This window comes from Serinus canaria, chromosome 7 (genome assembly GCF_022539315.1).
Source record: "Serinus canaria isolate serCan28SL12 chromosome 7, serCan2020, whole genome shotgun sequence".
Classification (NCBI taxonomy): Eukaryota; Metazoa; Chordata; class Aves; order Passeriformes; family Fringillidae; genus Serinus; species Serinus canaria.
This window is the reverse complement of record NC_066321.1, coordinates 26,264,208-26,291,997: the sequence shown is the minus strand read 5'-3', so window position 1 is coordinate 26,291,997 and position 27,790 is coordinate 26,264,208. Positions and strand designations below refer to the sequence as shown.

General features: G+C 39.6%; 2 protein-coding genes across 6 annotated transcripts; both read left to right on the top strand.

Annotated features, from left to right (window-relative positions):
- The first annotated feature begins 1,786 nt into the window (after nucleotides 1-1,786).
- Nucleotides 1,787-18,127, top strand: CFLAR (CASP8 and FADD like apoptosis regulator). 4 transcript variants are annotated; one of them, XR_007777995.1, is made up of 12 exons: nucleotides 1,787-1,986; nucleotides 3,357-3,479; nucleotides 5,022-5,453; nucleotides 6,343-6,448; nucleotides 7,371-7,506; nucleotides 7,669-7,766; nucleotides 8,699-8,750; nucleotides 9,468-9,523; nucleotides 10,490-10,568; nucleotides 12,845-13,340; nucleotides 14,266-15,690; nucleotides 15,831-18,127. XR_007777995.1 is itself a non-coding variant. In XM_030241628.2 (12 exons), the coding sequence occupies exons 3-11, from the start codon at nucleotides 5,158-5,160 to the stop codon at nucleotides 14,408-14,410; spliced, it is 1,464 nt and encodes a 487-aa protein (XP_030097488.2). In that variant the 5' UTR covers nucleotides 1,787-1,986; nucleotides 3,357-3,479; nucleotides 5,022-5,157; the 3' UTR covers nucleotides 14,411-14,413; nucleotides 15,831-18,127. The 4 variants fall into 4 exon arrangements, 3 of the variants coding, with proteins under 3 accessions (XP_030097488.2, XP_018767183.2, XP_009086337.2); XM_030241628.2 differs by having other exon boundaries at nucleotides 14,266-14,413; XM_018911638.3 differs by having other exon boundaries at nucleotides 3,360-3,479; nucleotides 14,266-18,127.
- Nucleotides 15,944-26,478, top strand: LOC103814509 (caspase-10). Of its 2 annotated transcripts, none has more exons than XM_009088090.3 (8): nucleotides 15,944-16,091; nucleotides 20,214-20,564; nucleotides 20,703-20,802; nucleotides 21,344-21,479; nucleotides 22,185-22,273; nucleotides 23,564-23,669; nucleotides 24,403-24,907; nucleotides 25,395-26,478. In XM_009088090.3, the coding sequence occupies exons 2-8, from the start codon at nucleotides 20,251-20,253 to the stop codon at nucleotides 25,564-25,566; spliced, it is 1,422 nt and encodes a 473-aa protein (XP_009086338.2). In that variant the 5' UTR covers nucleotides 15,944-16,091; nucleotides 20,214-20,250; the 3' UTR covers nucleotides 25,567-26,478. The 2 variants fall into 2 exon arrangements, with proteins under 2 accessions (XP_009086338.2, XP_018767185.2); XM_018911640.2 differs by lacking the exon at nucleotides 15,944-16,091 and adding an exon at nucleotides 18,620-19,004.
- The last annotated feature ends 1,312 nt before the right edge of the window (nucleotides 26,479-27,790 follow it).

Genomic DNA, 27,790 nt, shown 5'->3' with positions numbered 1-27,790 from the left:
TTAGCAAACTCTTGCCTAATCCTTTTCTCAAACATTCCTATCCAGTTGTATCATTCCTGAAAAACCAAGAACCTACTGTGTAAGGTCTGTTGCACAAAACATTTCTATTGTCCCTGAGGTACTCTTACCCAGAATATGCATTTTCAATAGCTGGCACTCACTGCTTGTTTTCTGTATTCACTGCTTGTTTTCTATCTGGTTCCAAGACAACTCTCTAGGGAGTACTGAATTTCAGATGGCTGTTCAGGAAAACAAGTAATACAGTTAATTGCTACAATGGTAATAATTTTTACTGTGTTAATAATGTTAATAATTACATGAAGTAGAATGAGTCTTTTTAAATGGTTTAAGCCTGCCACTTCACTGATATAGCAAATATATCAGGCATATTCAGACAAGACTAGTTTTGGTAAAATTTATGCATTTGTGAATTAAGGTGGTATAATTTGGTGGTTTAATAGCCAGATGGCAGCCACAGCCCTAAATGACTGTCTTTAATTTATGATGAACATATTTTGCTAATTTTGCAGAATATGTCTCATCTTTATTACACATACAATACTCATAAAGATTTTCTTTCACAGGTATAATAATAGCAATCCTGCCTGGGGAGGGAATACTTCTTGTGTATTAAAATAATAGTACCAAATGTGTCTTCACTGTAACCATAGCAATGTCTGTCCTTATATGAGAACAGCCTTCTACCAGCATAGATATTTTACAGTGCAAAAACCAGGGTCACAAACAGCAATGGCACCAGCAGGTGAGGAACATACATGACTGTAATACGAGACAGGAAGCTCTTTTTGTATCATAAAGTCTGAAAAATAAAACTGATGATGCTCCACTTTCTGTATGGAACAGATCCAAGGAGAAATTGTGCATATTGATTCACAGTAGGTAGCTGGTTTCCTTCTGAATCAGCTACATCTTAATAGTGGGGATACTGTGATAGCCCTGAATGATTGATACTACAGTGAGAGCCTGACCATACCATTTCAGTAAGAATACAAGTGTTTTTTCAGAACACAGAGCTGCCACTTGGTACAAATTCTAGTGTGGGCGAATATTTTCTGTCTCCTTTTCCCCTGCAGTTCCAAAGACAGCGTGACTCTTCATGTGTGCTATCCCAGAGTACTGTGCTTCCACTGCTCTATTTTTAGCAGCACAAAAAAAATGACTCACTGTTTCATAAAGGCTTTGAAATCCATTGAGCTGGGAGTTACGTGTGTCTAATTTCACCCTATATGGAGGTGGCTTTTCTCTAGTTCAGAAAAATGTTAGATTTTAGGCCTCTTGGAGAGCAACTCCAGTTGCAATGCTAGCATCCCGCAGTAAACGGCTTTATGAAAGTTGCTAGCTTATGTCAAGGGAATAGCAACAGCCAGTTTTCAGGAACAAAACGAAATATTTACTTAAGATTATCCAACGGGAAGCATACAACTGTCACACAGCTGTATATTATCCTCACTGTGAACGAAGAAATTCAGAGTGAGACATGAGCCATACAAAGGGTTACGGCTGAACTCCCATCCAAACACGTGCCCGCACCGACCGCAGGTCTGAAAACCCTGCTACTACTTCATAGCTCGCAGGGCCACCACAGAGCCGCTCTGTGTGTCCCCACACCGGCAGCAGGACAAAAACACCCCTCCGAACGCCAGTGCACACGCCGAACTCGGCCCCGCGCCGCCGGCCCGGCCTCCCCTCACAGCGTTCCCCGGCCGCGGCCTCCGTGTCAGGGGGAGGTGCCGGGAGGCGCCGCGGGCCCTGTCCCGCCTCCATCCGTTCTGGGACGGTTTTGTGTGTTAAGGCCTGAGTTACGACTCTGGGGTACAGCCGGAAACAAAACTAAAACCATCATCCTGCCTCCCCCCATCCCCCCCCGCCCCGTCCGGCGGTGGCCAGCGGGCCGCTAAGGCCCCAGCTCCTCCGTGCTCCAAGTGGCGGACCTGGCTGCTGTAGAGACCTCCCCGAGGCGTCCGGGTGCGTTCTGCCTTCCCCCGCTCCTTCCCTCGCACTTCCCTTCCCACCGTGCGCCCTCAGCACAGGCGGCCCCGCGCCCCAGCGTCCGGTGCGAGCGGGGCCTGGACCCCCGGCGAGAACCGAAACCCAGTGCGATTTAAAAGGACGCACTTAGAAAAATTACTGGAAATCTGCATAAACCGCCTTTAGTAGTTGGGAATTTGTTGATTGGTTTTGTTTTTTTTTCTTTTTCTTTTTTCTTTTTTTTTTTTTTTTTTGTTTTGTTTTAATTAGGAGGATTGGGACCTTAAAACAAATTAGCGTGGTGATACCACTTTACATCGGGAGAAAACTATTCAGGCGTAGGAAGGAATTGCTGGTGGTTCCCGCAGCAATCCCCTGTTTTTCCTGAGAACGTTGCGCAAGTCCTGTTGGAAGGCGTAGCGCAGTGAGGCAATAGGGGAATTTAAAAGGCGTGGAACGTACTCTGCAACTTTGAAAAATGCCAGACGGGGCTGGCTCCAAGCGCAGCCGTTCCAGCGCCGCAGCCCAGGCGGAGCGAGGGCAGCACGGAGCCCCCGCGGCCAGGTCGGCTTCTGTTCTCCCCTTCCAGCGCGGCCCTTCCGGCCCACTTCGTCCTGTGGAAGGAAGAAAATTTCCCCAATCAGAAGGACACCCGCTGGTGTCATGTCCTGGTTTTGTTGCTGCAAAGATGACGGTGAAAGGTTCAAGATACGAAATGCCAGCAAGGAGTTAACTGGAGCCTTGTGCATCTTTGTGTGAAATTTTAGTATGTTATTTCCTGCTCCTTTGCAAAGGAAAAAAAAAAAAGCCTAATTAGACATGCACATGAACACAAAATATTGAGGCAGCTTTATCTCTGATGACTATGAACTTTTTTTTTTTTTTTGGCTTATGAAACATAAACCGATTTTTCTCTCCTCTTTGTAGAGAATTTACATTCAATAAGTCATCTTATTGAAGAGTCCAGATAATCAAAAGCTAGGCTGCTGGGTTTATGTTGTGATTGCTTTTTTTCTTTAACTTTTGCATCTATAACGAGTGTATCTGTTATGTTTGAAAAAGGGGTCAACAGATGGAAGAGTGGAGTGTTATGCCCTTTATCTCTTATGGCAGTGTGGATTGGCAAAGTTACAAACTGTTTTAGTTTATGCTAAAAAAATCACTTCCTGTTGCTCTTACTCATTCCCCTCCCAGTTCCCAAAGAATGTTATCTGCACAGCTGCTTTTCCTTTTATTTAGAGCACATTCCTGGTTCACTGCAGTCATACAGAAGAATGACCGACCCTTGGTCATTTTCTTTGGCTTTCCCATCCCATAAAATGAGGAAGTAGACCTCCCAGTAATTTGTGATCTTGCCATTTGTCCAGCAGAGAATGAGTTAATGTAATCACTGGAAAATTCTGGATGGAAACCAGTGTGTTCTGGATCAGTGCTTTGGCAATGGTCAAATGCCAGTTTTCCAGCGTTTTTGTGAACAGTTTTACATACAGGTAAGATAATTTCAAGACTGAGTAGAATCAGCATTTTTTTTTTATATAATGAGCATGTAATGTACCAAATATAAAGGAAATTCACAATAGACGAGGATTCATATGTGTGTTTTAAAGGGAAGTTATTTTTAAGTTAATATATATATAGTAATTCTGCATGTCTGAAATTCCAACTCAGTGGGAAATTCCCCCTAACACACACCCTTGCTCTGTTTTTTTTAAACTAGTTTGTAAAAATTAGATAAAAATCAACTGGAGTAGTTAAAAAGTTTTTCTGGTATTTCCAAAAATGACTAAAAGTTGTTAAATTTCTGTTTCACTTTAGAGTTAAACTATTACTTCAAGTTCTTTTGAAAGTCCCAGCTGAATGTTCCTGGGAGATGCTTTCATATGAAAGTGCTTTGTGCCTCCCCCTTCTTGACTGCATTATGTCATGAAAACAGAGTCATTCTGTAGAATTCTCACAAGTGTTTGATACTAGATTGAAAATAAGTTAGCAATAAATATACTTTTCTTCTGATAGAAAATTTTACAGTGCATGAGGGGTTCCTCTGTTATAGATTAATTTATCTCACCTGCTTAATTATGGACACAATATGTGACATTTTTGATTGTAACTTCTAGAATGTGTAACAAAAGGATGAAAATGCTGTAAAAAAATCGAATTCAGGTGCTAGAATCTTTTGGTATATTAGGCTTTGAAGCTGAATTGGCATTTGCTTTCCAGTATGGTTTAAATAAAACTCTGCAGTAGAGTGATCAATCTCTGTGGAAGGACCAAGATTTGTCTTTAGGTTTGCTCACCTGCCATTTCTCTGTATATGTAATGGAGGTCAGAGGAGGTTAGATAGAATTTCCATGGTTGGAAATTCTATCTACCTCCTCTGAGCACAGCACAGCACCCTCCTGATTTTGTTAATCACAGGGCTGGGGGTTTTTCTAGGTTTGAATTTTTGTTCCAGTTTTCAGTATGATGGTACATGAATGTTTAGTGAAGAAAAAAGATGGTCTTTGGCTTATCTGTACCAATTTGCATATTTAAGGTTGGAGTATTTTCTTTGAGTGTCTTTTCAATCTTTGTGAGCATAGAGGGTGTGTGTGGAAAATCCTTTTAACTCCAGATTGGAATAAATTTAAATGATGTTAATAATAAGAAAATACACAGACTCTTGAATTTACAGATTATTAGTGGTTTTAAAATTACCTGTTATATTGTTGCTCGGAAAGGGGCAGAGCTTTTGGAAATACTTAATCTACCACTCATCAGCAAGCTGATGACTTTTGTTTCACTTCCTATGGAATATACAGACTCATGTTAAGGTAATTTACTCTAAAAAGAATTTACATGACTTTCTGATTAGTGTGACCTTCCTAAATACTTTTAGTTTTGTAATGAACAACTGGGAGAGTCCCTTGAATAAAGGAGGTCTGGGTAGTGTATGTTGGAGTGTTAGTTGAAAGTTAAATACTTCAGATAGGAGAGTTAAGTGTGGGCTTGTGCAGCACATCTCTGATTTATTGCCTTTTAATTCTCTCCCACAGAACTGCCCTTGTAGAAATGCACCTAGATAGGAATGAACACAAGAGAGGTGCTGTGGTAGACACAGGCTTCATGTCATGCTGGTTTCCAGTTTAAAAACCAGTAGGCTGACAATTCTAAAGGAACAGCAACAAAGTGATGACCAGGTGCCAAGTGCCAGCTTTCCTCATTCATCAGATTCAAGAAGAATTGGATAAAGAAGAAGAAGAGATGATGGTTTTCCTGTGCCGAGACCTTGCTCCTGACTTGGCCAATGCTGATCTGAAAGAGATCTTGGTGGCTTTGAATGAGAGAGAGAAACTGACTCCTGTTGGCTTGTCTGAGCTGTTGTACAGAGTTAAGAGGTTTGACTTGCTGAGGAGGGTCTTGAACACTGAGAAAGCAACAGTGGAAGCTCACCTTGCCAGGAGTCTCAGACTTATCCCTGATTACAGGTAATAGATCTATTTCAGATTTCAAAGCTACACTGCCATGTTCAAAATAAGTGGTTTGGTTTTTTTCCTTTGTTTGGGGGTGGGGGCAGTATGGGTGAGTTGTTTTTTGATTTTTTTTTAATTTATTTAACACTATTCAGATTGAGAGAATATTTATTCAAGGTAGAAGAAAAGCAGAAAAAGACATTCTATCTAGAGTTCTAGTTCAAAGAAAATGTCAAGTTTAGTCCCTGAATTAAACTTAAGCAGTTTCTTACTAGTCATGGCATTAGAAGCATCTGTATTTAAGGAGTTTGTGAATAAAACCAGTGATGTTTGTAGAGTTCTAGATTAGCAGCTAAAAATGACACTTTAAAGGAATATCATTGGCTTGACATATTTTCTTTTCTGGTTTGCTTTGGGGACATAGCCACATGGTATAATTTTTCTCAAAGGACCTCTCTCTTACTTGTTTTACTCTATTAGTTTTGAGAGGCTTAAATTAAGAAATTCCAGTTATTTTCTTTGAGAGACTTCAGAAAGATATCCATATACTCATAAGGAAGATTTTCCTGTGTTAAATTCTCCCTAAAATAAAAACCATGTAACTAACAGGTAAAAAAGTTAAGGATGTGTTCTGTTGTCTCATTCTCTCACTTAATCTCTGTTAAACATTAAGGAAACTTCTGTTTTCCTAACAGTGGCTGTTACACTGTCAGTCTGAAAAACATGAGTGCTGATTAGCAAGAGTATTTTATAATTGGATCTTGAAACAGGGTACATCTTTTACCTGATTCTTACTTAGAAATCCTAGATTAAGACATGGAACATGGGGAGAAGTTGAGTAGTTGGGAAAGGGAGGAATCTTGCTGCAAGCTAATCCTTTAGAAATATCTCCACTTTATTTCAGGGTACTAATGGTAGAGATAAATGAAAATCTGGAAAAAGATGAAGTGTGTTCTCTTGGTTTTCTACTCAGAGATTATTCACCTCGTATGAAAATGGCAAAATATAAGGTATGTTTCCCTTAATTCTGGCATTCTCCTCTGGAGCAAACAGACATGAAAGTAAAAAAATATCTAGCTAGACAGCAAAGGAAAGGGGTCAGTACTGCAAGGAGTATTGAGGCAGGAGTACACAAATATCAGGAAGCAGACGAGGAGTTGTGGATTCTGTGTCATTTTGATGATTTTTAATTCAAGGAAAGAAGCATGGAAAACTAGTAAAAAAGTAAAGGGAACAGTGCTTGTTATAGTGTGTGGTGGTTGAATGTACTTCATGGGCAGGCATTTTACAGAAGTCTTTCTTCAGTACTTCTGACCTGAAAGTTTATGGAAGAATGATCTCAAACCAATAACCTTTTGAACTGTATCTTGAATTACAATGTCATTTTTGTTTGTGCTCTGCTTCACTTATAAAAGAACACATATATAAAGATGTAAATCTTTATACCTTTGCATTCTGAATATTTTTGTTAAGTCCTCTGAGAAAGCAGAAATTCAGTAGAGAGGACTCAGAAGCCTTGACCACTGTGCAGAGAAGATTGAAGATTTCTGTCTTCTCCCTTTGAGATTTTTTTGCCTTTTCTATCTTCAGTCAGAGAGGGAGAGAGGCCCTGAAAATTTCCCAAAGCTTTTCTTGCCTCTTGCTTTGTGGCACGTGAGCCAGCAGTGGCTGGCTTTATAGCAAAAACAAAATGCAAAACTGTTTCCTCAAAAATTTAAGATAGATTTTTAAGAATATCACTTTGTAGTTTCTATTACTCCTGTGATAATATCAAGGATTCCTATGTCTCTCAGGTAATTTCCTTAGAAGGTGTAACATCTCTAATTGTTTATACAGCCTTTATGACCTCTCCGTGGTATTTTCTATGTTGCTTTGTTACATCTGGTGGAGAAAAAAAATACTGATGTGTTTGGGTTTATGTTGCTATTCTAGAGTTTTCTAGCTCTTATAATTGACCTAGAGAAGCTAAATTTGGTGGCTCCTAATCAACTGGATTTGATAGAAAACTGTTTTCGAAGTATTCACAGGATAGACTTGATTAGGAAGATTCAGACATACAAACACAAAGGTAAGATGCTCTTTTTGCACTGGTTACTCTTGATAGCAGCAATCAGATGTGCTGAAGATAAAACTATGACTTACAAGTAAGGGCATTTGCTTTCTTCATAGATTTAGGTTTTCCAAGCAGTTGAAATATCATGGTGTATTTGTGTTTCTGTTAAATTTGCAGCTTCAGTGTCCTCTGTTCATTGCCAGCCAGTTTATGTAAATGCTCATCAGGCCTCTCTGCCTAATTTTAATCTGATTGGTCCTCCTTATCATACAGGGGTAAGTATACCAGAAGTGAAACAAGTCCTTTACTTCTAAATATTGCCTGACTTTAAAAGGAGATCCATCTTTCAGAGCCTGAGGAATTAGAGATGGCTAGTGACTAAAATATTGCTTGGTTTATTTCTGTTTTTCCTGTTATTTGCTGAGTTTAGGGTCTGATTTAAATCTTCCTGAGAAAGATGCCATTTAAAGGACTTCTGTGAATTTTTTTCTATTAGTTGAACATATAAAATCTGTATCTTGAAAGTTTTTTTCTATTACACTGTGGAGTGAAAAGTTTGGCTTTGAGTGTTCTTTGCAAAACATATTCTTCTTCTTTGTACCTCTGGACCTTTCAGGGAAAGTAAAGCTGAAAATGATAGCTTTTTTAAGAAGAGTTTTTCAGGTTTTTTTGTTTTTTTTTTTTTGTGGCTTGTTTTAAACTCAGTTTAGGATGATATCTCAGTATTTGAAAAATCATCAATTCCTATTGCATGCAGTATTCTTTATATTTGAGCTAGCTCTGATATTGTATCAGTATGACCTTTCTTAAGGTTAAAGTTTTTAACCTTGCTAAATCTGATTATATTAGTGTTCATGTGTTCAGTAAACATGCAGCTCCCTGCTGCTGTAGAGGAAACAAAGTTCACATCTTCACAGGCTTTTCCTTGCTATTCATGCCAAGCTGGTGTTTTGGTGTTTTTTCTTTTTTTTTGTTGTTGTTTTTGGGAGTTTTTTTGAGGAGATGGAAGAACACTTGTGTGTTTATTTTATTTGTCTGTGCTCTGGGTAGGTTTTTTCATCCCTTATGTTGTAATTCTATTTAGCTGATAGAAATTAATCCAAAATATACTTTTACTGAGGAAGAAATACTACTGTGTTTTATTTTGGAACACCTGTATTAATTCTTGAAGGAGAATAGGAAAATTACGCTTTTTTCTTAATTTCAGATTCAGAATGAGAGCAGAGAAAAATTACAAAATGGATCAAGTCTTACTCTGGGTAAGAGCATTTCATCTAAAAGAGCCAAATGATGAATTTCATTACATCAAAAGGACTGTTATTTGATAATTGTGTTCATGGTAATAACATCAGGAGCAGAGAGTATTTGGTATCTCTCAGAACTGAGCCTGGCCTTACTGTTTGGTCTTGTATTTGCTTTGCTTGTGCTGCCACATCTTAAAACATTCTTAAAAATTGTAAGCTTCCCCTGCCAAAACATCTTAACAGAATAAATATTTTATTAGTAAAACCATGGATAAAGTTGGCTAGCCAGCTCTGGAGGCCTGTGTAGTGCAGAACTGCCCATGAACTCTGGAGAAGGAAGTTTTTGTGTCAGTTCAGCAGTGAGCTGCCCAGCAGGCCAGCCAGGAAGTTGTGCATTGAATACCAGGTTCTTTCCATGTGTATTGTGTTTTCTCTGGAAACCCCAAATACCTCTCAAATATGGTGATTTTTGAAATTAGTTGGCTGAATTCTTTCAGTTTAGAAGAGATTCATTGTTTCTTCTAGTCCCAAATGATGTAGAATGAAATGCAGATAACATTTTAGAGGTGAATCTTTTAGGGATTTTTAAACTTCAGTGGCATACATAGAAACTAAGCAGTCCCAATGGGTGAGAACTTTGCTGGAGTAGATACTTTCTTCTTTATAATCGATCTGGTGATTAAAAAATATCATATGGCACTTGCATACTGAGATTACTTCTGTGTGTTTTAGCTGCAGCAGAACCACTTCACATGTCCATTGAGGAGTCAGGAACAGTGCCATATAAGGTATATTCTTGTGTCTATGTATGCATGTAAATAAATATAATCTCTGTGAATATTTTCCTTAGTTTTCTTTGTTTGTGTTTCCTTTTGAGATTTCCTTGAGTTGTGTGCAGACAGAACAATGGGTACATCCTGAGCCATAAACAGGTTCTGTGAATTGTTTTTGCAGACTATATTTGAAATATAAAATATTTGCTGCTACTCTGGAAGCAGCAGTGTGCAAAATACATGTATAGTGTATACACATAACTCATACATTTATTAGTGGGGGCCAAGTTAAAACCTGTGGAAGTTCAGACCTCTTGCCACATGCATTAGAAATCACAGAGCTTTTTTGTATGCAGTAGATTCTGTTCTTGATTCCTTCCTCACTCCCTGCTCTTGAGGCAGAAGACAGACATGCTTTGGGGATTAATGATAAGGATGGCCAAGTGCTATTTGCACTAGTTCTCCTATAGGCCAGGAACCAAGCTGCAGCAAATTGATTTGCTTCAATCAATTCTCTTCAGAGGGGAGAGGAATTGTGATAGAGTCATTATGGATTATTTAGGAATAAGGAAGTTGTTCCCCTAAATACGGAAATAAATTTTCTGATGATCAGTGCTTGCCTGCACACCTGAGGAACACAAAAGTTCTCTACATTTATTGAGTTGGCAGTATGAAGCTTGTACAGTTTTAGTCTCTGTTTAAGAATCTTTATGGTAGTGAGATTGCATAACACAAGGACACAAAAACTAAGCCTGTACTAGAAATAGAGGGAAAAGAATTATTAGTCCCTTTCTCACGGTTTTTTGTTGCATAGATAAGACACCTTACAACCCAGTAGACAGATTTCTGCTAGCTACTTGGTGAAGAACAACAGAATGTTATTTAATACATCTATAACATAGATGTATTAAGAAAATAATATGGGCTAAAAGTTAAGAAAGTGATGTATTAACTTTGTAATTGTCCTTTCACATTTCTCAGATGTCTGATGATTCCTACAGAATGCAAAGTCAACCTTTAGGAGTATGCCTGATAATAGATTGTATTGGCAATGACACTGGTAAGTCTCTGGAATTTTAAGTCACTTAACTTGTTAATCTCAGATCATTAGAAGAATTTAGTATAAAAATAAAATGTACATTTACCAGACAGATTAGGGTAGTGTTGTCCCAGTCATTTAATCTCCCAATTCTAATAAGGGTTCAAAGAGTTGGAAGGGACAACATCAGGTTAAAGCCAACTGTCCTAATTACTGGAGACAATGTTTGGTTTTTTTGGTGCAGAATCTCTGAATGAAAGAACTTGGAAGAGGATAGACTGAATTTGGGGATGGGCAAAAAGGATATTCAGCAACCAAGAGAAAAATTAGGCTTACAGCAGTCATACAGTCATACAGCAGGTTATTGGCAGAAGTGGTAGTGCTTCCCACCAGCTAACAAACCCAAAACTGTTGTGCATTTGAAGTGCAATCATATTGGACACCAGAGATTTTCAATAGCCATCAGGTCCTTTGTTAATGATGCACCTGGGCTTCTGTCCTATCTTGCACAGTTTAGCTGAAAGTGTCAGCACAGTGAAAGTGAAAGTGTCACCACTGCTGTCAGGGTAGTCACTGCCATGGTTGAAATGTGGGAGTTTCCTGATTGCCTTTGTAGAGTCCTAGAGTTAGATCTTTGCACAGTCAAAAACACCGCTCACTCTCTAAGCACTGTAACACATGAGGCTAAAAATAAAAATGAAGAGAGTATTTGCAGCCAGTTCTGTAATAGGCTGGGAGATGGAGGGAAGGAGAGGCTTTCCAGGCATGTCTTTTGGTTTTCTCAAGTGTAATGGCCCAGCAGATGAACTAACTTAGACTTGCTGATGTAGTTGAAGGGCAGTGGTTGTGGAGCTCACACATAGAAAGTCTTTATCTCAGGTGTTGAAAGTCACATTGTCAGCATTTAACATGATAGAAGGCAAGACTTGCGCTGAAGTACATCATAGTGCTAGTGAGATTCAGAGGAGACAGGGCATATGGCATTGCTTAAAGGAGTTTGCTAGAGAGGCAGAAATAGTTGTGCCGCACTATTCTGATGTCTGAGTACACTGAAGAAAAAGAGGGCAGGGAAAACACTAGAAATTGTATCTGTAGCTGTCCCAAGATTTAATCTCAGGAAGGAGAACCAGTAATAGATACTGTAGGATCAAGAATTACAACATTTTACATGCTGTTAACGGCATGAATTTATCAAATGCTGATAAAATTCAAAGGGAAATGCACCTTGCTGTTTTGTAAATAGCTGCTTTTGACTTTTCCAGTTGGAAATCACTTTTAATCCTTACATTGTATAAACAATGAGGGGAGAAAAGGCTAGTGTTTTATGTAGAATGGAGATGCTGAAAAATCAGTGGAGGTTTGTTGGCAGATGGCTAGTGTGGAAGAAGTAGGTAGTTTCTGATCTCAGGCTGCAGCATGTAATTCTTTTCCTACCAGAAGCTGTGCATGGGCAGTGTGTATGTACTTTATACTAAAGGTCCAATGCTACAGTCTAAGTTGTAGTAGTAGCTTGTGGTTCTCTCAACACTTGATACCTGTGGTTTTAACCACCATGTATCTGGTTTCCCATATTAAGAAACATCCAAAGTAGTTATTTAGATCTTAACACATTTTCCTGCAGCACAGGTTGACACAAATACAGTAAGAGTTAAGTCTTGTGGTTTGGCTACATACAGTTTTAATTTCTAACTCGATTGAAAGAATTCAATATTCAGCTTTTTTTTTTTTTTTTTTTTGACTGAAAATGCCATTCTGTCCCAGTTAAAACTCCAGTGTCCATTCTTCACCTGGAGCTCATCATTTAAAATTTTAGGAAGGAAAAATGACTGCAGCAGTTTCATTTTTTACTAATGAAAGAGAACCTCTGTGTTTCTTATGCAGTTCTGAGTATCTATAATAACCATTCAGAGTAATTTAGACCAATTAAAAGGTGAAACAGACTTCCTATGCTGTCCAGATCACTCTTCATCATTTCAAGTGTGGTTTTTCTTGCCTTATATTTTAAGTCTTAGGAACTTGGAATACTGGCTCTAAAGGAAAACATTAAAGTGTCTGTGGGATGTGAACAGATACACAGTGTCTCTGCTGCCATGAAACATGTAACTCACGGGAAAGACAACATGCATCTAGCACTATAAGTATGCAATGTACTGTGATCAACAACAAGTACTCCTGATTTTTAATTATTGTGATAAACGACTTAGTTTCAATAGAAAAACACTGTAAATCCTGTAATTCAGTATAGATGAGATTGAGCCTTGGTGTGCCTTGGTTTAATTACATCTTGCTTTTTTCAGATGTGTTGGAAGAGACCTTCAGAGGCTTAGGCTATGATGTTCATTGTCACAGATATTTAAATATGAGCTCCATGAATCAAACATTGCTTGAAGTTGCAAGGTGGCAGAAGCACAGAAATTGTGACAGCTTTGTTTGCATATTGGTCAGCCGTGGAAACTCTCAGAGCATCTTCTGTACAGACCACACCTTCTCTGGATTCCCTTTGGAACAAATAAAGAAATACTTTACAGCAGACTCATGTCCTGGACTCCTAGGAAAACCAAAGCTTTTTTTTATTCAGAGCTATGTTGTGCCAGAAAATGAGCAAGAATGTACCAGTCTGTTGGAAGTTGATGGGAATGCTGATAATACCAGAGGTAAAGTCACTATTCCCCATGCAGCAGACATCTTCTGGAGTCATTGCAAGGTGGATGTGTCTACACTAGAACAATCCCCAACTTCACCCTCATTTTATCTGCGCTGTCTGGCTGAGCTGCTCCGTAATCCTTATAAAAGGTAAATTAAAGTAAGAGGAAAGAAATAATCCTTTTGCTATGATAGCTTATTGTCATGGAGAATGAGAAACCTTACATTTCAAACCATCTGGTCCTGAAACGTGTTTTCTTGCAGCGTCATAGTCTAAAAGACAAGTATCCTCTACAATTGCATAAAGGTAGCCTAAACTAGGAGTGAAGTTTCTGATGTTACAGTGTAAAGTTAAAGTATGTTATGGCATTGGGGTTTGCAGAGTGAGAAGGGAAGAACCTGTCCTGGATAATGTATGTTGGTGCTTTAGACAGGATTGGAAATCTTCCTTCTCCAAGGTAAACAGGCTTCTGTTAAATTGAGGATTGCCATGTACCATTGAGACAAGCTGTGCTTGCAAATGTAAACAGTCAGTGCTTAAGTTCAGGACAAAGGCAGTAGAGAGGGAAGGATTTCCTACTTTCTCTAAATTTAATTGACCCTTTTTTCACAGAGCCAATTGATTTCCAATATGTAATCTTGAACTTAAACTGTCAGAAAACTTTTGTCTATTTAAAGAGATCAAAAAGGAATCAGTGGAAAAGTCAGATACATTTGGATATATAACTTACCAACAAAGGTTTTATTTACATAGCTGATCTACCAGGGAACTAACTGTTATTCAAGGTAGTTGCAGTGCTAACATTTAGTACCTTTTTACAATCCCTAAAGCCTTGTCCTGAAATCACAGATCATCATGTCAGCATTATCAGTATCACAGCAATGATTTGGGCCATAAGAGTTTGTCTCAAAATGCATGTGCAGCCTTGTGTGTTAAGAGGCCTTGCTCTGCAGTAAAGCCTGAAATTGCAAACTTTCTCTGTGCTGAGTCTGAAGTTATCTTCTCTCCTTGTGAGTTCTTAAATGGTGTCTTGCCTCATTTTCTAATGGAATGCTTTTGATTTTTTTGCTGCAGGAAACTCTGTATATTGGATATCCATATGGAACTGAACAAAAAAGTTTATGATGGGAATAAGACCACTGACCCAAGCCAACAATACTCACTGCTGCTCCAGCACACACTGAGAAAGAAACTTTTTTTCCCACTTGAGTGCTGCTAGAAAGTACATATCTGAAATAATTAACAAGAAGCATTTGCTATGATGCAAAGAGTTTAATGCATACTTTTATTTATGTATTGTTATTTCATCTATATCTAAAGTGCCTGTTGTTTCCAAACACAGGAATTTACAAGCATTTTAGTGTGCAAAGACACTAAATTTTGTATTTTTATATCGTGGTCTCTGAAAGCTTGGATGAGAATGGTAGCTATTGTATAGCAGTGCAGCTTATCTTGTTACTGAATACCACAGGTAAACAGAGTGTAAAGAGATCCAAACTGTCTAGCTGTTGGGTTTTCCAAGAAAAAACAAAAGTGTTTTTATTACTTCATTGATGGTTTTTAACATACCTCCTAACAGTTAATATTTGAACAAATATACTGAAATGCATTGATTACTTTACCCTGCACCCAGTAGTGGCAAATGTCTCAGGAAAGCATTCCTACCCAGTAATGCCAGATCTTTGCTAACAAGTTCTGACTTGCATGCCTCTGTAGACTGGCAAAACAGAAGGGAGAGAAAGATGGTCCTTTCAGTAATCTGGATTCCATCTGTTGGCTGCTTTTAAGATTGCATTGTTAGAACTGTCCACTGCTCACAGGGGTTCTGTGTTAATAAATGAGACAGTCTGCCATGCTTTGGGCCAAGTATGTTTTCTGCTGATGCAAAAATGAGTGTACATGTGACAGGACATTACAGTAATCAGCCACACAGTTAAAAACGTGGGATTTTGGCAGATATCTCATGGAAGCTGAAACATGATTCACACTCATTGTACCAGGCATAGTTGTAAAAAGATACTTCAAAATATTTCAGTTTAAATGTAGTATGTAGCAGCCATGGGCCTTTAAGACTAGATTATGTTAAACACACCCCATCCTTACTGCTTTTGCTTATGAAAAAGAATATACCTTATTAATTCATTTTTTTCCCCAAGTGCTCTTGTTCTTGTGAAAAAAGAAAAGGGAAAATTGTTCTAAATACAAAAATTTTTCTCCAATGTAGCAGTTGCCTAACTAAAAGTTACCTGCCCTAAAGTTAGCCTACTTGTATAACAGTATAACCTGGATGGGTTGTATTGAAGTTTATTGTCACTGAACTTAGTGACAATAAAGCAGCCACTTGTAAATAAATTATTTTTACTCCTAGTGTAGTCTCCTATGTGGGAAAATCAAGGTCCTGGTGTGCTCTGCTTGGTTTCTGTTTAAATTTTTACTGGGAAAAGAGAGGGATACAAAATGACGATATGGAATCTCAGAAGTTACTTCCTGTGGTGGCAGGTAAATGAACTAAATGGTGAAACAAACATTTCCTGTGGTTGTTGAAATAAGGTGTCATTTCAAGTTACATATATCTAAGTAATGTTAAAGAATGTGATCTTCTTCACAGATTAACTGCACTTTCCCATTTCCTTTACTAGCTTTTGCATTTGACAAGCACTTCTCCTACCCTATAGACAACCAAAAGCAGGGAGAATGGAACCAAGAGGAGACAGATGAGGAAAAGAAATGTGGAAATTTTGAGCAGGATCAAGAAGGGGAATGGTAGGGAGCATCAAGAGAAGAACAAGTAGGGGAAAGATGATTCGGAGGAGAAATACAGATTAATATTGGAAGGAGAAGAAAACAGGAAAAAGGAAGTGAGAATAATAGTGGCTGTCTTTACAGACTCTAATGATGTGGTGAGTTGGTTGATGTTTTGTGGATTGGTTGGTTGGGGGTTTTGAGTGATGCTAAATGCAACTTTTTACTTAAAATATTAGCAGTAGAATATATTCTGCTTTTACAGTTTTGTGACAAGTTTGATTTGGGGTTAAGGAGTGTAGATGTTCTTTACATTGCAAGACACAATAAGCGAAGTCCATGTCCCTTTCATTAAGAAATTATGCAGAAATGCTGTTTTGAAAACTAGAAGCTCATGTAATCAACCCTTTCAGTGGCAAAGCAAGGGACTCTCTTTGTGAATGGCTGCTTGGTTGGAAGTGGTTACAACCCTCTAGGAGTTGTGGGGACAGACATGTATTGTGCAGTGTTCATGGGTGTCAGATACTGATGTTTTACACTGATCCTCAGTACATTCTTAAACCATGGCCCTCTATCATCACACACAATCTATAATCATACCTCTAAGCAGCATTTATTGCCTTGACACCTCTCTCAGGTGTGGTATCCAGGCAGGCTGATTCCCTGTACCTGTTGCATAGTGAGTATTTGTGCAGGACATCTGTGATGGCAGTTGTCCATCACTTCTCCCATAGTTTATAGAATTATGGACTCAGAATCTGCTGAGTTAGAAGGGACCTGTCAGGATCATCGAGTCCAACTCTTGGCCCTGCACAGGACACCCCAAGAATCCCACCATGTGCCTGAGAGTGTTGTCCAAAAGCTTCTTGAGTTCTGTCAGGGTTGGTGCTGCGACCACTCCCCTGGGGAGCCTGTTCCAGTGCCCAACCACCCTCTGGATGAAGAACCTCTTCCTAAAATCTACCCTGACACAGTTTCATTTCTCAAGTCCTGGCAGTGGTCACCAGAGACAAGCAGCTGATATCTCTGCCCCTCTGTTTCCCCTTGTGAGGATGTTGAAGACTGCAGTGGCGTCTCCCCTTGGTCTCCTCTTCTCCAGGCTGAACAAACCAAGTGACCTCAACCCCTCCTCAGAGGGCCTCCCCTCCAAAAACCCTTTCCAGGTTTCTGTGTCCTCCCATGATGGGGACTGTCTCTTCTTGCTGCAGTGCGCACATAAAATTTGAGTCTAGAAATGGATGCAGGGTGTGGACTGCATCTAGTTATCCCTGTATTGCAGATAGTGAAATGATTTCAGGTTAAATGATCCTTTAGCCAAAAGAAAAGGGGGAAGAGAATTTTGGATCCATCATGAGTTTAGGGTGTTAGCACAGGAACACAGAGAGTGATGTGCTGGTGAAATGTCATGGTCTTGGATTGCTGAAATGTCTAGTTTCCAGAACCTATTATTGAAGGAGATAAAACAAGTTACGCTGCTCCTGCATTGTGAGAGGTTGGAATAAGGCTGTCAGAGTCACTGCTCTGGCATTTATTTACATTTTCAGTTTCTGATAACAGGGAAAAAAATTCTTGCAGTTCTGTATGTGCTCTATATGTGGAAGGTTGATGCCTTTAAGTGGCTCAGAAGGTGTACTCGTGAGGCAAGAGATTCAGTGGTGTTTTGTACCAGACTTGAGTTGCATGGTTTTTCTCAGCCACCTGCACTGATGTGGATGAGCCATAAGTTGATTTTTCTTTGCACTGTTACATATTTGTGTATTACAGTGGTTACCAATTCATTATCCAAAACAGAAGTTATGTTCAAGAGGATGTTACTGTGCTAGGTAGATGGATCATGTTGTATGGATAATCTCCCTTTCAACTCTGCATAAGAAGTAACAGTGGCTCCTATTACAGATAGCAGAGTCAGAGAAGCTTTTTATGGGAGTTTCTGAGAATTCATTTCTGCTTTCCAGAGTTTTAAGTTTCTGACATGCAGAACAGTATTGCTGAGAAGAGGCTGCTGTCTGTGTTGATCTATATTCAATTTAAATTAAATCTCCTGTACTGAATTATTTGACAGCTTTTCTGTGGCTGGTTTAAATAATGTCTATTTTCAGCCTCTCTATTAGAAACAATAATAAGACACTATAATTGGATACAAATGCTGGGTTTCATGCTGATATTCTGAATAAAATTTCTGTATGCAGTCAGACTGATTGTCCCTGTCTCCCTCTAGACCGTAGAATAATTCTGAAATTCTTGATCTGTTTATCTTGCAGACCTCTATAACTTGTTAAATTAGGCTATGAAGTTTACAGCTCTACAAAAATGAGCTGACATAATAAAGGACAGCAAGCCTCCTTTAGTTTGAGCAGGTAACTCAGCTGCTTTTGGCATGAGCAAGCAGACACTTCCCATCCTGTCTCCATTGACCCAAGGTTGTGGGGGGATACAGTGACCCCGGAGATGCCGAAGGCCCCGAGGAGCCTGCACTGAGCAGAGTCTGCTCACCTTCCTCCTCCTCCCTTTACTGCAGCGGACACACAGACCTACGTACATATGGTACTTCAGCCCTCTCCCACAAGCACTGCTCTTCGACCTCCATTCCAGTGGGGAAACAAAAATTAAAATAATGTGCCTAAAATGTTTGAGACCTTTTTGAGATGTAGCCTGCTTTAAAATGGCTTGGCAGGAAAAGCGAGGCAAGTTACAGGTCGCATCTTACACTTGGTACCCGAGGCGCTGCCGGAAGCTTTTTCCCGGTCCCTGGCAGCGTTCCCCGAGCCCGCGGGCGGGCGGGCTCCGGCCGGGGTTTGCCCGGCGGGGCGGGGCGGTGCCACTGCTCGTGGTGAAAGCCTTGGCGGGCGCTGCCAGCCGTGCCCCATTCCTCGGACGTACCCCTGTCCCTTCCCTCGCATCCACCTGATCTCGCATTCCGCCCTGCTGCTGACGCTGCCTCCTGCCGCGGGCGGGAACTGGGCGCTCCTCCCCCGCCCGCGGCGAGCCGCAAAAGGGTCCGCGAAAGCGCCCGCCAGCGCCGTCCCGAGTAGCTGCCGGGAGAGGGATCAGGACTGGAATTCGTGTAAAAGGTACTAAAATGTGGGGCTGAAATTGAGAGGGAAGGAAGAAAGAAAGGAAGGCTCCATCTCCCCAGCCCGGAGCGTAACTCCCGCTTGTTTTGTGCACGTAGCCTCCGGGATATTCCTGCCGGGACCACGTGCGGCCTGCGGGCTGAGCTCTCGGCGTTTGCGGGTGCTCCGGCTTTGCTTTATATCTAAACCCTTGGGGCAGTGCTCCACTCAGTTAAAAAACTTAAAAAATAATTTTACAATCCTTATCCTGCTTATTTCATACGATTTTCTTTCTCTCTGAGGCAATATCTGAAAGCATACATCAGAGAGGCGGATTGGTTACTTTTCTGTGTCGATGCCCCGATGCTGTGCTGGCCAAGCCTGAGCAGGGAGCAGATCCTGCACTGATTGTGCTTCCTCGTGTAGAAACCTTTGCTTCTAACTGCTCTAAGCAAAAGTTTGAAGATCTATTAGCCAGAGAGCGCTGAAGCACCTTCTTACCTATTTAACCTTCCAGAAGCAGAACAGAACTGCCTAGGCTACATGGAAGAAGTTGGTGTAGTGGAAGGTTGGTTAGTCTCTGTTAAACCTGAGTAAGAATGAGTTGCTCGTGCAGAGCCTATTTAGACTGAACATTGAGTGCTACTCCATTTTAACTGCCAGTTACTTGTAAGGGAGGCTTATAATGGTTTTTCTATGCAAATGTCAAATACAATGTGGAAGCAAATTACAGTTGGGAATGGATGGTTATTCCACAGCTTCAGCTTGGGTATCAGCCAAGGTACAGAGGAACATCTCCCTGCTACAGCCAGAGAATGAGAAGCTGTTGGACTGCAGATCAAGGAATATGCATGAACCACTGTGCTGTCTCCATTAATAGCTGTAATAAGTTACTGCAGGGACTCTTCCCCATTACAACAGAAAGAAGCAAAGAGCTGAATGTGGAAGATGTTCAAATGATGAAGCAAAAGAAAATTCAGACTATGAGATCATCTAACACAGTTTTTTGCTCAGAGCAGGGCTAACTTCAATTATAGACTGGCTTGTTCAGAGCTTCTGCCAAATCTGGTCTTTTTGTGGTTTGTGTTTAGACAAGGAAGTAAATTTCAAGTTTATTTAAATTAAAAGGTAATTCAAGGCTTCCAAACAACCATTGGGTAAAATTTTAGTAGAAGAATTGCTGTATTGAGGATTCAAGTGTTATTAGTGTTTGCTTTCTGCTTTCAGACAGAGAGAAGCTGTTTCAGCTGTTGGTTCCAGCAACATGGAGAATGATATCAGCTTGAAGTTCCGTCAGCAGCTTTTCCTTATTAGTGAAAATCTGGTGTCTGAAGATGTAGCAGCTTTAAAATTTCTCTGTACTGACTTGCTCAACCTCAGTAAACTAGAAGGTGTGAAGTCAGCAGTAGACATCTTCAAGCTCCTTATGGCTCAAGAATATCTGAATGCAGAAGACACTTTCCTACTAGCTGAACTCTTATACAGAATTAAATGTCACTGCTTGCTCGAGAAACTTGGTTACACAAAGGAGAAAGTACAAGAACGTCTGAGTGAGAAGGGAAGAATATCTCCATACAGGTAAGCTTGCAGTGGAATTCTCTTCCCTCTGTTACTGCTATCTATGCCATACTGTTTTCCATTTTTAAATTCTTAGATTGCCTTTTGTTTTTATACCATCTTCTGTTCTCCTTTTATCTCACTGCCTCTCTGTTACAGGCAGATGCTGTATGAATTGTCAGAGAACATCACCAGTGAGATGTTGAAGAAAATCATATTCCTCCTGCAAAACCATCTTCCAAAGCGATGGACAATTCTTGTATGTGAGGAGTGAGCCAAATGTGTACATGGTGGCAAGGGAAGAAGAAAGGCAGGAAGTAGAAGAAAAAGTGTGAGAAGTGTTTGGCAGAGTAGAGCATAACATGCAACCAGGCTGGTTGTATTGATAGGGGTAGCAAGAAGGAAGATGTTGACAGGCAAGAGTAAAATTTGGTCCCTCATGCCAAGGTCAGTCACTGCCAGTTCACTGTCTAGCATCAGAGTACAAAAAGGTGACAAATCAAATCTTTGCCCTGCTTGAGCCATATGCAAGGGAGATTCCTGTCATTGGTACTGTTTCACAGCAATGAAGCCTTCTTGAAGCCACAAGTCATTAATATGGATTGGGTGAATCTGTTTAAACAAGACCATACCAAATAAACCACAACCAGTGGCTTTCCATGAAGCAACATTTCTGCTTTTACAGTGATGTAAAACTGACAGGTCCTTATTGGTAGGGAGCAAAGCAGATAATAATGAGAGGCAAGTTTTGATTTCTAAGCAACAATAATGATATTTTACTCTCTCCTTCTGGCTGTCAGTCTGCTTTGGATTTGCTGACTTCATTGGAAAAGAAGGGCCTTTTAACTAAAGACAATGTAAAGATACTGGAGGATGTCTGTATGACTGTTTCACCTGATCTCCTGGAGACAATAGACTGCTACAAAAAGGGAAAAGGTGAGAAATTCACAGTCTAGGAGTAGGTTTGCTAAAATGCAGAAAGCACTAGGTGGGTCTGGGCTACTGAGCTTTAGGTCATATGTGTGTATTGCTGAAAGGGGAGCTAGAGTGGCATAAATCTGGCATAACACTTCCTAGCCTGCATTACTTCCTGGCTGAATCCCTGAAATACAAGGATGTGCTGGAATATCTGAGGCCACACAGAGCAGCCCAGGACATAGAGAACAGTCTGGGAAACTGAAAATGTGCTTATAGTTATGTCTCACTTCTCCATGTCCCCAGTAATAGTACTGAGATGATGACAGCTGTCCTGTAAAAGGCACTTTTACACTTTGTGATGTGTGAATGTGCACTACATAAAGGCAGTTGCCTGCTAACAGGCTGACAAGACAAACTGTGTGTGCATGTGTGTCTGATACATGGGCTATGAGTTTACAGATGATTTCTGGTTTTACATTTAAAAAAAAGAAATTCATTACTGAATCGGGAGAAAAAATAAAAATTAAAAATAAAAATAACCAAAAAATGTTCAGAATATATCTATTGAACATGACCATGCTATCTTGTATGGAGGAATTATTCCTTTCATTGAAACAGTATTTCAAATACAAAAAGTGGAGTACTGTAGCTAAACTCCTTTTTGCTGTATCCACAAATATTGGACTTATCTTCATAAATATCTATGCTGGTTTTTTTTTCTAGATAACAAGACAGCTAATTTTACACAATGCTTCTCTGAACTAAACCTGGAGCTGCGTGGAGAATTCAGCAATGTAGAAAATGAATCCAAGGTTTGCAACAATCTCTTAAACCCTTTTTGAATATCTGGGGGTGTGAGGATTTCATCCTCTCTTGAATGAGGTTTATCATGCAAGGACTTGTGAGATATCTGTGTGTCTCATAAAGTTCCTTGACTTGACTGATAAATTTGAATGTTTCAAAGGATATTTTAACCCTGGAGGCCAGAAATTTAGCAATATTGAAAGGTACGTTGTAGACAAATTGGGCATAATACCTCTGAAGTTATTCACACATCAGTGCATGTGCTTATCTTCCTGATAAAGGCAAAACATTTTGCATTTGTCTAAGTTGTGCATTTTGGAGATGGCAGTAGAATGTGCAAGAGAAGCTGTTGCAGAAGTCTTGGTACATGAGAAAAGATCTCTTTTGTGAGATCCCTTCTTAGAGGCCTTATGTTACTCTTAAACCATAGCAGTGTAACCACTGAATTCTCCCTCTGGCATTTTCTTTGTGATGACCATAGATACTGAAGGAGTAAGTAGCTCCATTTGTTTCTAGCTATTTAATTTCTTGAAGTTCTGTGCTGTAACATCTTTTCATCACCTGATGTTCAGACTGCTGCAAACCTGTTAAAGGAACTTGGAATGCTGCCTTCATTTTCTTCCTACTAAAATGCACAAAGGAAGTGTGTATTGCTCTCGAGTGAAGAGGAAGGGACTCCAGTGGATGGAGTTTTTTTATTTCAACCCATGGTACTTGAAGTTTTGGTTCTTTTCAGCTTTGAAAATGTTTTTGGGTTTTTTTTTTTCAAAAGTGGGAGGTAATTTTAAATCTTAACCAAAAAACTTGTAGTGTGATAGGCTTATGCCCTTCTGAGATTTCTGTTCTGCTTGCATCCCTTTCCAGTGGATCAGTATGAATCACCTATTCCAGGTATTACTGTTCTCAAAAAAAAGCCAACTCAGAAGTCTAACTTCCTATAGCTTCAGTGTGATCCCTCTGCCATGAAGCTAAAATATTGTGTTGAAACAATTTGAAACAGTTGGGGTCTTCTGCCCCTATCATCAACTCAGCAGAGCTTGGCTGCTGAATCCTGCCTTTTGCATACAGATGAGAACCCAGATGCTAAATCCTTCTTCTGCAGTTTGATGGGATGGTGACAGTATGCTTCACTGATGTTTTTTCACAGAGGGAGGCACCATTGAGTTCCAGATGTTCAAAACTAGCCCACAGTCTTAGGTGCCTCTAACTCCTGGATGACAATTTTGAGACATGTTAAAATATGAGTAAGTTGAATAAATTCCTTGAAACTGTAAGCTTTTTTCTTCTCCTTTCTATAGACTATGAAAAGCTACAAAATGGATGGGCCACGCAGAGGATTTTGTCTCATTATTAATAATGTTAACTTCAAGAGTTCTCAGAGGAAGGGTTCTTACAAAGATGCTGGTAAGTTACTGAAGTGAGATTTTTGGAGGATCTGTTTCCCCAGGTGAGATGATTACGTAGTATTGCCCTATATTTTATTGCCTATGGTTAGTTAATATTCTAAAAGAGTGAAGTGTTTGATATGTGTTAAATTATGTCATTTGTTTATTGTGGGGGAGGAGAGGATAAAGGATAAGTAACCACAGGATTTTTCTGTTGGATAATTCTTGAATAATTTTAAGAATCACTTTTTACTTATCTTTTATCTACAGCTATAGTAAAGAACTAAAACTAAACTAAATTAAACCATCATTCTATCTAATATAATGCAAAAATCTGTATGTGCATACTTCTCACTTTGTTCTGTTTCCTCTATTTATCTCTTATGAATGGAACTCTTAATAGTCAAAACTACAACTGAAAAATAATGGTGTGAGGAAGACTTTGAAAGATCTTTTCTGAAACTGGGAAAGGGCAGATTCTTTGTGTTTTCAAGTGTTTGCATGCTCACTTACAATGACAATGTATGCACTATTTTCTGAAGCTTGTCTAGAAAAATCCAGTAACTCTGTGTTTGAGCTGATGCCATCTCTTTTTAGTCCAGTTAACCTTTAGTTGGTACTAGTATGAGGATGAAGCTGCAGAAGTGTCAGGGTGAAAGGTCTTTCCCCCTCCCAGATTAGCTTGTATGGTGACTTCATAAAATGTTTTTCTCTTGCCTCAAATTTTCCTTTTATCTTTCATTTATTTGCAGAGCAACTGGAGAGAGTATTCAAATGGCTTGGTCTGGAAGTGAGGACTTACACAGATCTGACGTCTGGGGAGATGATCAATCTCATGGAAACTTGGCAGCACGTGCAAGATCACCAAGACAGGAACTGTTTTATATGTTGTATTCTATCTCATGGAAAGTCAGGAGCAATCTATGGGACAGATAACAGACTCGTGTCAATCCGTGTGCTCACGTCCCACTTCACTGCCAAACAATGTCCCCAGCTGGCTGCAAAACCCAAACTCTTCTTTATCCAAGCATGCCAGGGTGACAAGGTACAGAGTCCTGTCTATGTTGATACTGATGGACCAACTCCTGACTTGTCTTCTGGGCAAGAGAGAGTTTCTCTTTATGCAAGTATTCCTGAAGAGGCTGATTTCCTCCTAGGCATGGCCACAGTTGATGGATATGTCTCTTTCAGGCACATTGAAGAGGGCACTTGGTATATTCAGGCCCTCTGCAGCAAGCTACAGTTGTTGGTACCAAGGTAAATACTTGGCTTAGTGCTCTGATTAAATTTTTCTTCTCCAAAGGTAGTTTATCTAGGAACACCCAACCATGTTCTAAGGGGGATGGAATTAGTTAAAGTGATGGTTTCACACTGATTAATTTACATTAACTCTGCTAGTACCATAAATGTAATCTGTAGAATGTGAAGTTTATTGTGAAAAAACACTCAAAACCTCACATCTATAATCTCTAAGATAGCACAGTTTATTGAGTGATAGGTTAAAATATTTTATTCCCCTGGTTTTTTTTAATTGGTTGAATTAAGTAAGACAGAGCAAGAAAAAGGTCTTTTGTTTTTAATATGACTCAAATAAGGACAAAAGAGAAATTTGGAGAAAAGTATGTGTTTTCTTTTTTGTGTTTTAAATGTTTATACTCTATCTTCTAGCTGATCAGGGAGATGTTAGTGGAGTGCCATCTGCTCACTAATAACTTTTTTTTTTTTCCTCTCCTTCTGGCTGTAGGGGTGAAGATATTTTGTCAATTCTTACACAAGTTAATGAAGATGTGGCCAGACGTGATAGCCCTTCAGGGACAAAGAAGCAAATGCCCCAACCAGCATATACCCTAAGAAGAAAATTTATATTCCCAATACCTATGGCCCCTCCTCCTTCAGAGCAACATCAATGCTTTTAATACACATACTTTTATCATCTCATTTAAATGCAGTTCATCACACTACCTGTTTTTAGACAGTTAAAAAACCCTGAGACAGTTTAAAACCCTGAGAATCTATTTGCTTTGATGCAAGGCCTTATAAATTTTTTGTCAAACAAACTGAAACTGGAGGAGAGACAATTAAAACAATCAATGTGCCAGCTATTTACATGATCTATATATTCAGAGTTATCAGTGTTGTATAAACCACACTGAGTAACTCATGTTAAACATTTTTTAACTTGCACAGGCTGCAGATACAATAGGTTTTTCCTCACAGCATAGGGATTGTATGTAAGCTTTCATATTTAAACCAGGATTGTTAATGATCTGGTTTGGATTCATCAGGTTTTATTTTGCAGGCTAACAATTTTAAATCATGTTTCCAAATCCACTAGCTATGTTCATAGAGAGAAAAAAGTGGGAATGAAAACCCTAAGTATTAAGTGGAAAAGGATTTCTTCAATCTCTAATAAAAATGACATTTAACTTAATAAAGAACCCGTTTACAACTGAAATCAGCAATTTGTTCCTCAGTGCCCTCAAACGGAGAGCATAAGCTTCAAGTACAATGACGTTTTCCAAAACTGAGTAAAGGCAAAATGCTGCTCTGTGAAAGGCAAAATTCCCTCTGTGAAACCTTGTGAACTGTTATTTCCCCATCACTTCTGAGAAAATTTGTGGTAGAAGATTTGTATGCTTACATTAATTTTGTTAAGCATTACATTTTTAAATTATCATTTGTTGGTTTAGGATCTAAAATGCAGCCAATTTGTGAAGGCTTCTATGGACTAAGCTGCTGACAGAATTTTGTGAGTTAACTGAAACAATGCTGTGTTTTGTTATGAACACTTACTGTTTGTTATTACATTAAATTCATACTTTTTAAGAGCTTGGTGAGAAAAAATTTGTATTGGGGTAAGGGTTTGTCCTTGTTTCTCCTGATTCCTGCACTTTGTTGGGCTTCATGAATCAGTGATGTTTTAACTGCTTTAGGGTTTAAGCTGAAGTGAAACTTCATCAAAATACTCATTGTTATATAAGATTAGCAATACCTTAAGGTGAAGATAGGAAAGAGTGCTGTCTAGTGCTATTGGGTGCAATTTATAGCTTGCACTATTTTTAGGAGGGGAGTTTGCATCATACAGAGCATACTGAAAGGCAGCCAGTTTTCCAAAACATGATGGTCCCTTTTTGATAATGAAGTGGTATTGCATTTTAATACCCATTTCATTTTAAGTCTTCTGAGTTAGAGCAAGTGGTTAGATCAAGTGGTTAGATCAAGTGGTTAGATCAAGTGGCATGGCTGCCACACTTGAAGTCACATTTATGCCACAGATAAGAAAAATGTTTCATCCTTTAGTGGAATATATAGCATTGGGATGGAACTGTGCTGTTTCTGGCTTGCAGTTACTGTTCAGACTTGATGCACTCATTTTGTATGTTTAGGAAACAAAATTTTTATCAGTCTGGAGCAACCATTGACTTTGTTTTGTGGGATCTTGTTTTCATTTTTAGTTTGGTAGACAGGGAATGCTATCATGCTCTCTTGCTTTTTCTGTAGAGACTTCTGCCCGGGTAATCACTGGGTAATCTCCAGTGAAATCATAGGTAGGTAAAGGCAGTCAGAAGAGTCTGAGCTTACTGAGCCTTGAGGTCCATGGGGGGAGGGATCCACCCTTGTGAAGTGTGAAAGACTGGGAAAGTCTCCCTTGCTCATAAGAAGTTTCAACAAAGTTTTCCCTACCCTGACTGGGACTATTTAGTGTGAGTATTTCACTTGTGTGTGTCGAGGGCTGTGCTGAGGTGGCTGCACAGCAATACCTGGTGCATGCAGTGGTACTTGTCAGGACCAGCCCTAAGGCAGGGCAGGCTGGAACTGGAGCTGCAGCTGCCATCCAGCCACTTGGGCATTTCTGTGTGATCTTGCAGGGTGTTGTGAGATGGAAGTTTGAAACTCTTGGGGAGAGCGGGTTGGTTTTGTACAACTCAGGTATTCATCAGTCCTTGCTGTCCACCCTGTACACCCTTCCTGTAACTCCAGTGATACAGAGCTGTGCCAGAAAGAAACCGGTCACAAACACAAACAAACAAATGTGGTTGGTTACTGTTGAGGCTTACTGGTAGCACGCAGACCCATGCACGTGTGCGCCCTCCATCTACAGAATTAAGGAAGGGTTGTGTCTTGTGCAGCCCCTGCATA

Excerpts from the sequence above, each read along its gene's own strand:
- CFLAR (XM_018911638.3), top strand. The coding sequence starts at position 5,158 with ATGACCAGGTGCCAAGTGCCAGCTTTCCTCATTCATCAGATTCAAGAA. Across the intron at positions 9,524-10,489 it reads CAGGAACAGTGCCATATAAG|ATGTCTGATGATTCCTACAG; the intron begins GTATATTCTTGT and ends CACATTTCTCAG. Across the intron at positions 13,341-14,265 it reads CTCCGTAATCCTTATAAAAG|GAAACTCTGTATATTGGATA; the intron begins GTAAATTAAAGT and ends TTTTTGCTGCAG.
- LOC103814509 (XM_009088090.3), top strand. The coding sequence starts at position 20,251 with ATGGAGAATGATATCAGCTTGAAGTTCCGTCAGCAGCTTTTCCTTATT. Across the intron at positions 21,480-22,184 it reads CTGCTACAAAAAGGGAAAAG|ATAACAAGACAGCTAATTTT; the intron begins GTGAGAAATTCA and ends TTTTTTTTCTAG. Across the intron at positions 23,670-24,402 it reads GGGTTCTTACAAAGATGCTG|AGCAACTGGAGAGAGTATTC; the intron begins GTAAGTTACTGA and ends ATTTATTTGCAG.